Below are 12,531 nucleotides of genomic sequence, written 5' to 3' on the forward strand. Positions count from 1 at the left end.
CAAGTAAAGAACATCCCTGAAGCTGGTTTAGTCCATATATCTCATGTTGATTTTCTGAGAGTTCTGGCCCTCAGAGAGTAGACATTTCTCTTGTTTCCAGGAGAATCTTATGTTTGTACTGGTCACACTACTCCACCGTGGAATTTGTGTATAGGTGGTTTTGAGGATATCCAGACTCTTTGCCTGAGGGAATTGCAAATGCCTTTTTAAAGGATGGTTTCTTGGCCTCTATGACAGCCATCCACCTATCTCGAATTACATTTGTAGAAGAAAGAATGCATTTTGGATTTGACATTCTACATGAGTCCGGAAATGGGTGCTGCTGCTGTTGAGTGTACCACAATAATGTTGTCATACTTGGATGTTGCACATATTTGCTTTCATATATACACACCTGCCAAAGTGATGAATGAATAAGCAAGACCTTTCTTTCCTGCAGGGGCTCTCAGAGCAAACTATAAACATTTCTTGAAGGGTATTCCTGGAGTCATTGCTATTGATAGTTGCTTTTTCAGTGGCCTGACTGGTGAAGAGCAAGTTGCTGTCAAAAGAGTTGGCTCTTCCCTTCCAGTTCTATCTTCTGGTCTGATTTATGGGAGACCTGTAACAGATGAAGTAAGAGAAGCAATTACACTCCATTTAAAAGACTTAGATGTGTTAGTGATGGTGAAGATCTTCACTGCTGCTGTAATCTCTGTAAAGTACTATCTGAGGGTTCAGTTTCCATTGGTAAGATCATCCTAACTCAGCTCTGCTTAGAAGTTGAATAATCTTTGCTCAGTATGTTTTGTTTAGCATATATACTGGTAAAAATTTATACAATAAAAATGAATTTGAAAAGGTTTTTTTAGTTCTTTTAAAATCTTGATAAATAGGAATATGTTAATATAGCCTACCTTTACTGTGACAAAAAACACGATATTTGAGCTAGTTTACTAATATTTAAATATTTTTGCTTACAGGTGTAGCTCCACTGTGTCATTTTACTCCTGATTGGAAATGCTGGCAATTTAAGTATTATTTTTTTTACTGAATGAAGATACAAGCATCAGCAAAGGTAGCTGCTAGAGTATATCTAATTTTGTGAATCTTGCAGATTAGCACATTGCAAAACATATTGAAAGTACAGTATTTACTCAAATGCAAGGTGGATTTTTTTATAAGTATGCCATCAAAAAAGGGGGGGTCATGTTACATTCATATGCAAGTTACAGTTATGTCCAATAATAATGCTTATATACAAAAACACATATACAACATTTCTAAGGGGATTCTCTTATATTCAGGGATGTCTGCCTTTTCAGTAAATGTGGTGCATAGCTGTAGAGTAATATCAGCAGTCTAGTATGAGAATTTGCCCCTTCCTTTCCAGTCCAAATAATCTTGAGGAATCTGTGTTTCTAATGGGTTGCTAAACTGAATGAAAATATGTGCCTGTCTAAGGATATGCAATTTATCAGCATGCAAAAGTAATGTGATTAAGGATTTAGAGGAACTGCTAGGGAATTTATTTTTAATATTAATTGTTTTATATCAGAAGCAAGGCTTCTGGAAGTTGTAGGAAGTTGTAGCAGAAAATTTTTTAAACAAGCAAAAAGCCAAGCACAGAGATGAAACGTATCTGAAACAAAGCATAACTAATTTCCATGGCATGTTTAGCAGTGTAAAAACTCCCTAGTAGGTGCATTTCTACATCAGCAGACATAGTATTTCGTCCCCATCCCTACCAAAGCACCTGAGCTATTCCTTATAACATAGTCCTGTAATCTGGGCAGAAAGCCTCCTTAATAATTCAGTTTTGCATAGTATGCGGAAAGCCAGGAGAGGGGGGGGGGTTCTGACCACCTCAGGCAGGCCATTCTATAAGGTGGGGGCTACCACAGAGAAGGCATGTATGTGGGCAGCTGTTGATTTGACCCAACCTCAGAATAGTATTGAGTTATCCTATGCTGTTTCTGTTATCTTGATTTTTTTTTAACAAAAACATCTTGTATTGAATTTACATGAGAATAAGGACAACCAGGCTCTGTCTTGCTGTATATTTTGTACTGTCGGGTTTGTACATGCAAGCTGTTGCTTGAGTCACTGTGTGAATATGTAAAAAGGAGCTAACTTTTAGTTAACTTGCAGTGCAATCCTAAGGAGAGTTACTCCAGTCTAAGCTCATTGATTTCAATGGGCTTGGACTGGAGTAACTCTCCTTAGGATTGCACTGTTAGTATTTGTTTAAGCGCTTTGCCTGAATCTCTCATACAATGCATTCTCTTATGTGCTCTTCCTGTTTATTCCTGTTTATTTTACTTGTGCTTTAACAAAGTTCCGTTATGATCTTCTTGGAATATGAATCAGTTTTACTGTTTTATCAGTGCCTGTGAGCAGTAATGCACTCTGTGAAAGGTAACAATGGTTAACTTTTTTAATTATAGCATTTCAATGTAAATATAAAAAGCTGAAGGGCTTCAACTAGCTTTCATGTTGCATTGTAGGACTTATTTGGAGATATTCCTTTACATGTTCAGCAGTGATAATTTTACCTAAATGTATATTTCTTTGTCCTTAAGGAGTGTATGTGCATGGACACATGCGTACTTTCAGGTCTGTGTCTTTCCCCTGTTCCAACATGATAGCAAATGGATGAAGAGGTTAGATTATATTTGTTATTTCCATAAATGAAGAGGTACAGGGGTAGATAACAGGCTGCCTCTGGGGCAGTGCAGACCAATGGAATATGATTAAACAAGTAATTATATTGGAATGCTGTTGGGGTGCACAGTGAATGTATTTTCCCACTGAAACAGGCCCCTAATCAGTGTTCCCATCTTCTTGTTATGTTGATTATTAAGAGATAGTTGAGTTGTTGGCAGGAAGTTAGCAGTTTCTGTCTGGCCTCAACACAGAGATTGTCATACACACAGCCTTCTGTTGCATGTCCATTGCTGTGTGTGAGGATCTGCCCACTGACAGTTGGTGGTTATCAGCTTGAATTGTACATAGTATCTGTTTTGCAGGAGACTGCCAAGGGAATTTTCCCTTCCAGAAAAACTGCAACTGTTTATCTACATACCAGCAAAGGGTACCATTACATGCAGCACAACTCACGTGTTGCGGAGTTTTTGTACATGCAGGGCCCAAGCTAGAGGGTGATCCACATGCAAGCACCTGTTTCCATGAACAGAGCAATTAATCTTCAGGAACAAGATCTCTTTTCATTTGGGGGAAGTTATCCAGGCATAACTTGGCTTTGGGTTTGCTCTGTTCATGCCTTGGTGTATCAATTTTTTTGCACTGAGGTGTCTGAGCTTACTCTAATGACTTAAAAGATGCTATTTTTTAAGGTGGAGCAGCCTGTACAACTGCATTGTGATGGAATAAATACCTAGTTTATACGTGGCTTCTATGAGCTTGATACTGATGTCTTTTAAGATTCTTCTGAGATTCTGTGAGTGTCTTTTAGGATGCAGTGAAATGTAGATTTATTACTCATAAAAATGAGAGGCTGTCATATTTTCTGTAGACAGTAAATTCAAGTCCAGCACTTTGTAGTGAACAGAAAAAAGATAACATTTAAATACTGTAGTAGTAGTAACTTGTGTATAATCTCTGTCATTCCCAGAATCCAAAAAAAGATGGCCGATAACCTAGACCAATTCATCGATGATCAAAAAGTGAAATTAGCACAAGACAAAGCAAAACTTGAAAATGATCCTCCTTACATGGAAATGCGAGTAAGATTTTATATATTATATTTTTAAAAGTTTATATATTTTAAATTGTATTACTAGTATGAGTCACTTTTGAGCTTGTTAAACATCATACATATTTTCAAAAATCTTATTCAGTATAACTGTTCCTTATTGTAAGTCAACAGGTAAATCATGGTTTTATGGCTACATCTTCTGCTCTCTCAGCATGCAGTTTCTTTAGTTCATTCTTAACTCCATAATACCGAGGCTGGAGGTAGAGTGGTGATTGTAAGTATGGACTATCACACTCATCATCCGAGGCAAACAATAGTTATAAAAAGCCATATTTGCAAATGTACCTTACCACAGTTTCTGATTCTTGTTAGACAACTTCGTTAGACAACTGACTACAAGCAGTGATTCACAAATCCTTAGTCCAAGCAGTGCTTCTTTAACCATGATTTGGTATGATATCTGCACTGAGTCACTATTGGCAGTATGGTGTGTTATACCAACACCATGTGTGTAATTACAAAAGAGTATTAGTTGTAAAATTAATTAAACTTTTTGTGGGCTGAAATTTGAAGAGATTACTGGTGATGCTCTAGAAAATGTCAATTATTTGAACTTGTTTCATAGTGACATAAATCATTGAATGTTATAAGTATTTGGTCTCATCCAGCAAGGACAAATATGCTTCAGTGATCTGTTCATGCTCAAGGGTGCTATACAATAAAAACATACACAGCATTTGGGACTCCTTTCATAGTGAGCCTTACTGGATCTTGGCCTTGTATATATCTATTAACAGTTAGATGGAATGGCCAGTTTTGATAGCTCTTTTTCCGTGGCAGTGACAAAATGAGGAATCTGGAATTTTGTCAGGCTTCCTCCTCTGAACATCTGTGCTTGCATAGAGGTCATTTACATAGTATGAGAATCTGTGGATTGAGGATGCTGATAAGATATACAACATAAAGCAATGTACTTTAAGAATGGCACAATTTACAAACCATAAAAGTGAGAGAATGTCTACATAACCAGTAAAACATTCAGCCCTATGTTTTCGTTTACTAGAAGGACAGTGTGATGTGCTAAACTATAAATTATGCATTTTGTGTTGATAAAGCAGTAAAATAACCTTAAGCTTAATAACAGAGTAAATATTGTATGCCCCTACCAAAGTATCTCCTCTATGGCTTCAGAATTTATGGAAATTTTATCTTTCTAGATACAGCTGCTAAAGGGAGATGTCCAGGTTGTGATTGCTGTCTTAGGTAATCATAAAATTTTCATAAACCTTCAAGCCATTTAGTTTGGATCATGTATATGAAAGGCCTGTTATGTATTCAAAGATTCTTGTAAAAACCTTCCCTTTGTAACTGAAGCAAGTTATCTCATTAATGATTAATTATACTTCCGCATTTTGCCTTATGCATGGGTTTTTTTCATTTTCAGAACAAAAGTGCAGAGAAGCTTACAGAAACCAGCAGAATGTTAATATCCATGGCTAAAGAAAATATACCACCTAACAATCAAGAGACTGATGCATTCGGTATTGTGTCTCTTTAATAATGTTATTTAAGCTTTTATTGACAACAAATAAATATTTTCCTTACTATGTCTTCCACTGTGCACTGTCAGACTTACAAAATATCCTTACCATCGTCTTTACTGTGAAAATAATGGGAATAGAAAAGTGAACATGATGTTATATTTTCAGAACTGCTATCTAGGAGGCTGATAGATATTTTTGTGACAGTGAAATCCTAAACAGAGTTACTCCAGTCTCTAAGCCCACTGATTTCAGTGGGCTTGGAGTAACTCTGTTTAGGATTTTATTGATAAAGTGGTCTATTTGTGCATATGATGGGATCTAATGCATGAGGAGCTCCATTATTGTCTTTTAAACCTGTTCCAGTGTCTGGTGCACTATGGTCTTGCTGCTGTGCCATGAAAGAGGATTGCATGTATCTGTAACTGCTGTTCCCCTGAGAAGTAATAATTCAGCTTCCTATATGCTGTGATTACCTTTTGTGTCAAGCAACAGTAGTGAGGGTTTCTTATGCTGTCAGGAGAATGCAAAATCTGAATCAAACTTTAACTTTCAGTAGTATGGTAGAATATATGAAGTGGAAAACACATTTAATATCTATATGAAGCTATAAAACAACTCTGTCTCCTTTATGGTTTGCTGTTCACTTTTCACTTGCATTTTAAAATTTTGCACGCACGTATGTAGTGTTACTTTATATTTCCAGGTGTTATATTCCTGAGACTATTTTTATAAATTTTTAATCTGTTTGTGTGCCCCGGTTTCTATTTTATGTTGGGCTACTGTTGTAACCACATCCTACAGTGGGTTCTTGTATCATTGGTTGTTGCTTAGCAACATCTTAGTATCTTTCAGAGTGTAGGTAGTTGCTTTTCTGCTGTTTGAATTAAATTTATTCTTATGTGTTCTATTTTGATGCTATATTTTTGTGGTTCTTTCATACCGAGAATGAATTTGAGCTTTTTGCAGGAATGTTTACATAAACTTGAGATATATTAGTTGCAGGCTAATATTGCAAACTATAAATTTACACAAGGAAATGTTCTTCTTATAACTGGACTTACTTCTTAAATAGATCTAGGGGTGTGTGCTTCGGGTTTCCGATTGACCCGATCTATAAAGATTCGGGATTCCCAAATCGGAGCCAGCATGCTGGCCCTGATTTGGAAATCCTGAATCAAAGCTTCCTGAAGCATTCAGGTTGCTTTGGGAAGCTTCAGGGCCTGAGTTTAAAGTGCCCTTTCCCTGCCTCTTGCAAGTGGCAGGTCCCTTTAAACTTCAGCTGTCAGGTGGGGGGATCCCCCCTGCCTGCCAGCAGAAGTTTAAAGGGCACCTTTCCTGCTGCTTGCAGGCGGCAGGGCCTTTAAAAGTCCTAACCCCCCCCCCCAGCCCCAGCCCCCCACCCCCCATTTACCTTGGCCCTGCCGCTGCGGTGGTGGAAGTGCCCCTGAGAAATCTTGAAAACTAAGGAAAGTACCAATATACTAGTATACAGTGGATTCTATATAATATATTCAAAACATCTCATTTAATTATACAATTTTTCATGACGATTGTCTACGGCTGAACACGTTTAAGTATCACCCAAGGCTGTATGAGGTGCTAATACAAAATTCTTATAACAATATAAAACACCTATGGTGCTGCAGTGGTGGAGGTGGTGGCGCGGCAGTGGCGGCTCCGGCCTTCCTGGCTGCCCAGTAGGCTGCTGCGTCCATGGAGGCAGCGGGGCGGTGCTGGCAGTGGCAGCTCTGGCCTTCCCTGCTGCCCTGCAGGGCCGTGCGCTGCTGGATCCGGCCTTCCTGGCAGCCCAGTGGGCCACTGCGGGCCCAGAGGTGGCAGGGCAGCGGCAGCTCCAGCCCTCCCCGCTGCCCTGTGGGGCTGCACAGTGACTGAGGAGGTGGAGAAGGCCTTTCCTGCCCCTCAAATGGCTACCGCCACAGCCATTTGAGGGGCAGAAAGGTCCAGAGGAGGCAGCTCCAGCCCTCCCCGCTGCCCTGTGAGCTGGTGTGGGCCCGGAGGAGGCGGTGCGGTGGCGGCGGCTCCGGCTCTCCCCGCCGCCCTGCAGCTCCGGCCCTCCCCGCTGCCCTGCGGGGTTGCACAGCAGTGGAGGAGATGGAGAAGGCCCTTCCTGCCCCTCAAATGGCTACTACCGCGGCCATTTGAGGGGTAGGAAGGGCCAGAGGAGGCGGCTCCAGCCCTCCCTGCCGCCCTGTGAGCCAGCGTGGGCCCGGAGGAGGCGGTGCGGTGGTGGCGGCTCCGGCCCTCCCCGCCACCCTGCGGGGCCACACAGCAGGGAGGAGGTGGAGAAGGCCCTTCCTGCCCCTCAAATGGCCACCGTGGCCATTTATTTATATATTTATTAAATATATTTATAGAAATATATATTTATAGAAATATATAAATATTTATATAAATATTTATATATTTATATAGGTTTATTTTGTTCCCTTAGAGTTCAGATTACGCTTCTGTCATGAAGTGTTTGCTTTTTGTAAGGCTATGCACTCTTGTTTCTATTGTCATCTGCAAAAATGAATACAATATTGACCTACTTTGTAGCATTGTTGGGCCAATTGCAATATATATCATAAAGTATTTTGGAAATCAAAAGTCCTGGATAGTAGTAATGTTGCATTGCCTAGCTGCATGAATCTAGAATTAAATCGTCTCTACACATAAATACTGAAAAATGACTACCAGATACATATAAAAAGATGTTGCACTGCTTAGGATTGCATTGTAAGGATCTGTTCAGAAGTCAGAACTCAGCTCTGGTTTATTATCTGGCTTCATATTCTCTTCTTTCTCCCCCTCTGGGCAAAGCTGAAGAGTCTGAGATTCGTAAACTAGCAGTTTTTCAGTCTAACTCCCAACAATTTGAGCTCCTTGGATGATAAATGTGGTTGGCTCAGCAAATTGGAGCATGCGTCTTTCCCACAAACCAGGATTGCTTTGAAGTCCCAGTACCTGGAAAAATCCAGTGCCTATTTATTAAAGTGCCTACATTCAAACATCACAACAAATTAGAGTTAGACTGAAGACTTTGTAAAGTCTTTGTGGGATCTTGTGAGCCTGAAAATAAACCCTTGTTCATCATAAACAAACTATTCTGAATGCAACTTAGATTTCGATACCTAGCTTGTTGACTGGTTTTTTTTGGCAATAGAAATGAGGTTCATTTGTATTAGTTAAGTAATACATTTGAAATCCATTAGTCAAAGTTATTATCAGTTGAAATGATATGATTTTAGTTCAACATTCAATTAAGTGCTTTCTGGGGAAACCAAATTCAGTTTATCACAGCTATATGCTGCACGTAAAGTTTCATTGCCTTTCCCTCCTTTTGACAACAAAAATAAGCCTTAGGTGTCTGGAATTTTGCGTAGAATATCAGGCTGCCTGGTGGAGACTGCCTTCAAATGATAGCTGACTTATGGCAACCCTGGTGGGGTTTTCACAGCAAGAAACTAACAGAGCTGGTTTGCCATTGCTTGCCCCTGCAACCGTGGTCTTCGTTGGAGGTCTCCCATCCAATTACTAACCAAGGCCAACCCTGCTTAACTACTGAGATCTGACAAGATCAGGTTCACCTGGGCTATCTATGTTAGACCACTAGGCTGCCTAACCTATTTTAAATGTTGTTTTCACTGTCAAAATCACCCCTGTCTTGAAGTCCCTGCAGGGAAAATTATAAAAGTAAAAATGGCTGAGATGGGGGCAGAATCTTGAATGGAAAAATAGCTTGAGTAGGAAGAATAATATAGACCCTCCCATCACCTGACTTGTTTTTCTGCCTCCTGTGGCTATTTCTCTCTCTCTCTGTCTTACACACACATTGGGTTAAAGTTACAACTATGTACCTTATGTGAAGATTTCACAATCTTGGAGATAGGTTCAAGTGACTTAGTGGTTAAACTTATTGTTTGATCAGTGCTGTATATTGTGATTAAAGAAGTACTAAATAAAAGTTGGTTCTTTTATTAACAACATAACACTTCTCTTGCTATTTTCTGGCTTTGGAAATATGAATATTTCAAAGACTGAGGATTAATTTCATTTAATGCAGATCAGTGTCTTCTTATTCCTCCCTTCTGAAAATGAATCAGATTTTTATATATATTCTGTTTTTAAAAAAGGCTTGGTTGAAAAGACTTCAAAGAGCCCATGCTCTTGTGACACACCTTTGATGAAACTGTTTAGATTTAGAGTTATGTAGTGGTATCAATACAGTTGTGGTAGTGTCAGTACAGTAGCCTAACAGTAGGTAAAATGACATCACTAGAAGTGACCTAAAATAACAATTAATTGCTACTTGCCCTCAGAGGCCACTGAGGAAACTTCATGACAACACCAAAAAAGTATGTTTTCTGTATGACTTCTGATCCATAAGTTCCTTTATATCTTAGAACATACGAATTGCTGTTCTCGGTAAGGCCAAAGTCCTTCTACCCCAGTATTTCTCTTGGTGGCCAACTGGATACCTCACTGAAGCTTGCAAGAAGGGTATGAAGCTGATGTCCATCCTTTCTTGTTAATCCTTAGCATTTATTATGTGGAGGTATATTGCCTCTAACCACCACCACCAAGAGATCTGCCATTGTACTAGGTGGATACAGAGAGCTGCCTTTCAGTCCACTGCTGTGGCTGGCCACCTTGCAGTATGATGTCACAGACAAATGACTTGTATATTAGATGTACAGTTCGATTATCACAGTGAAACGTGCCTTTTAAAGGGCAAAAGAAGTATTTACTTCAAAATATGTTGTCTTGTGATCTGAATGGCACAATTGTGATAAAGTAGATTTACTTTCTCACTAATCTATATTAAATATCAAATGAAGTGTATTCCTAAGTCTTTTGGAAATGCTTTACTGCCTTGTTCTTATACATGTCTGAGTTAGTAATTTAGTAAAGACTTGAGCTTTCTCTGAAAGAGCCTATGAATTTATTTGTTCAAAATTCTTTTACAGTTTAGCTTGATATAAAAATAAGTCTTTTAGTATGGCTTTTTATTGGTTATTTGGAGTGTTACTATAAGATGTTATCTTTATTGGGCAAACTCAGTTCTATGGTAACATATTGGGTCCAGTAAACCACCTCCTGATTTGTTTCATACCCTTCTTTGGAAGCAGCATCCCAATTCCTTTTCTATGCTATATAAATATCTAGTTTTAGATGCCCTTGAGGGGGGGGGGATCATTCAAACAGCCCAATCACTAAAAGCCGTACAGCCCATACCTATGCATATTTAGTCAATCGGATGTAGTTTAATAGATCTTACTTCCAATTATAGACTTAGCCATTCATCTCAAGCTTGTTTATGGTTAACTTCTGCTTCTTCATACTTTTTTTTAGTAAATGTCTTTAAGTGATCACAGAACTATGCCCTGTCCATAACTCTCTTTGTGTGTGTGTTTTTAAAATTGCATTTCATTTCAAGAGTAGTAGTTGGGGTATGTAGCTATTGTACTTTGGTTACGTCATGCGAAGACAAGAGTCGCTGGAAAAGGTAGTACTGTTAGGTGGAAGGCAGCAGGAAAATGAGATGGCTTGACTCAATAAAGGAAGCTACAGCCTCCAGTTAGCAAGATCTGAGCAAGGTTGTTAATGATAGAACATTTTGGAGATCATTAATTCATAGGGCCACCATAAGTCAGAAGTGACTTGAAGGTACATAACACTCAGCACGAGTAAATAGGTTCCATTCTTAAATGCTTTTCTGTTTTCATACTATAACTCCAATTATCCAAAGAACTGAAGTATAAAGGTAGTATTTGGATTTTATGGTCTTTCTAACTGTGAGCCATTCTAATTGGTTAGGTTAAGAGAAGCTGAATTGCTTGTCAATAACTAGATAAAATTCTTTTCAGTTATGTTTTGCCTATGTTCTATTGATGGCTGCTTATATAGTAGAAACATGAAATGCAACTGCCAAGTTATGCATGATGCTGATTAAAGGCTGGGTCACACGTACAGATACATCACTTTATTTTTGTTACTTTATTACTCAGAATTTAATCACTTCTGCTGAACACGTGATCTGGTTCCTCAGCAAAACGCTACAGTAGCAGTAATATGAGGTGATAGAGCTCACTTAATTTAAGTGAGCTCTATCACCTCATATTACTGATTAATATAAGTTTCTGGCTCACTTAAATGATTGCTTCACATTTTGAAGATTGCTTACCAGGTGTACAGATATCTTGTAGTTATAAGATATGCATGGCAAACATTCTGTCAAAATGTTTACTCTGATATGCTGTAGGGTTTATCTCAGGTTCATCTTCACTGTGAAATAGGACCCATCTATTGTATTTACAAAGTGCTAGTCGACTGCTGCTTAACAATAATATTGAAGTACATGCAAGGAAGCCACTTCCATTATCCTGCTGCCCAGGCTGCTAAAGCTTTAGATATACCTTTAAGTTTAAGGGAACATACCATTCATTTTACAGTTTAGGCCAGAATGATCTTCCCTCACCCTCTTAGATGCTTAAAAAGGGTGAGTGAGAAAGACCAATGCACTATTGGTTATTTGGAATAGATGAATTGGAATATTTTTTATGACAATTCATAAAGACATTGATGCAAGTTGGAAGGAGCACCAATATAAATACTGGACAAAACTTGTTTAAATCAATGGGCAATGAATGGGAATGATACAATTTTACAATGCATTTGTGTTAGAAATTTGCTGAGCTCCTCTCCATTTATCTTTATTGGATCATGCTAATTTAGGATTTGCTTGATGGTACAGCAATTTGAATTCTCTGTTAGTAAAAAGTCTTTTCTTAGAAACAAGGCAATTTACAATTCAGTTTTAGAAGCGATTTATAGGATGTGAAAAATTTAAGTTTGTCCTTTTGGATAAGATTGAGTATCCATTCTAGATATTCCTTCATCACTATTGTGCACATGGGAATAATACAATCTCCAATTTAAGAGCTAAATTACATTTTACAGAATATGGCCTAAGCTTGCCTCTTGGGGAAGAATATGAGCACAAGAAACACAAGCTGAAGGAAGAGCTTCGACAAGACTACAGAAGTTACCTTTCTCAGGTAAAAAAAAAATGATGGAAAGCCTTGTTTCTAATTGAATTTCTGATGCCAATTAACAAAGTAAAAGGGCATTTAAAATTTTTTGTTTTGTCTGGTGTTCCCTCAGAGACTCCTGCTTTCTGCCCTATGTTTTAATGGTTGTTTATGTGTATTTTATTGTATTGCATATGTATTTTAACTTGGTTTTAATTGTTTTAATGATGTTTTAGTTAAACGAAAGCTAAAATAA

General features: G+C 38.5%; 1 protein-coding gene across 8 annotated transcripts in view; it reads left to right on the forward strand.

The window, feature by feature from the left end:
• CSPP1 (centrosome and spindle pole associated protein 1) overlaps nucleotides 1-12,531 on the forward strand; it is a 69,020-nt gene that overhangs the window by 1,074 nt on the left and 55,415 nt on the right. For 7 of the 8 annotated variants that reach the window (XM_054985059.1, XM_054985065.1, XM_054985062.1 and 4 more), the window contains exons 2-5: nucleotides 963-1,057; nucleotides 3,614-3,725; nucleotides 5,142-5,238; nucleotides 12,205-12,302. In XM_054985059.1, coding sequence (XP_054841034.1) covers nucleotides 3,627-3,725; nucleotides 5,142-5,238; nucleotides 12,205-12,302 — 294 coding nt within the window. In that variant the 5' untranslated portion in view covers nucleotides 963-1,057; nucleotides 3,614-3,626. Of the gene's footprint in view, nucleotides 1-642; nucleotides 730-962; nucleotides 1,058-3,613; nucleotides 3,726-5,141; nucleotides 5,239-12,204; nucleotides 12,303-12,531 lie in introns of those variants that run through there. The other variant, XM_054985060.1, reaches the window with a different exon arrangement.

The sequence above is a fragment of the Eublepharis macularius genome, chromosome 7 (genome assembly GCF_028583425.1).
Source record: "Eublepharis macularius isolate TG4126 chromosome 7, MPM_Emac_v1.0, whole genome shotgun sequence".
Lineage (NCBI taxonomy): Eukaryota > Metazoa > Chordata > Lepidosauria > Squamata > Eublepharidae > Eublepharis > Eublepharis macularius.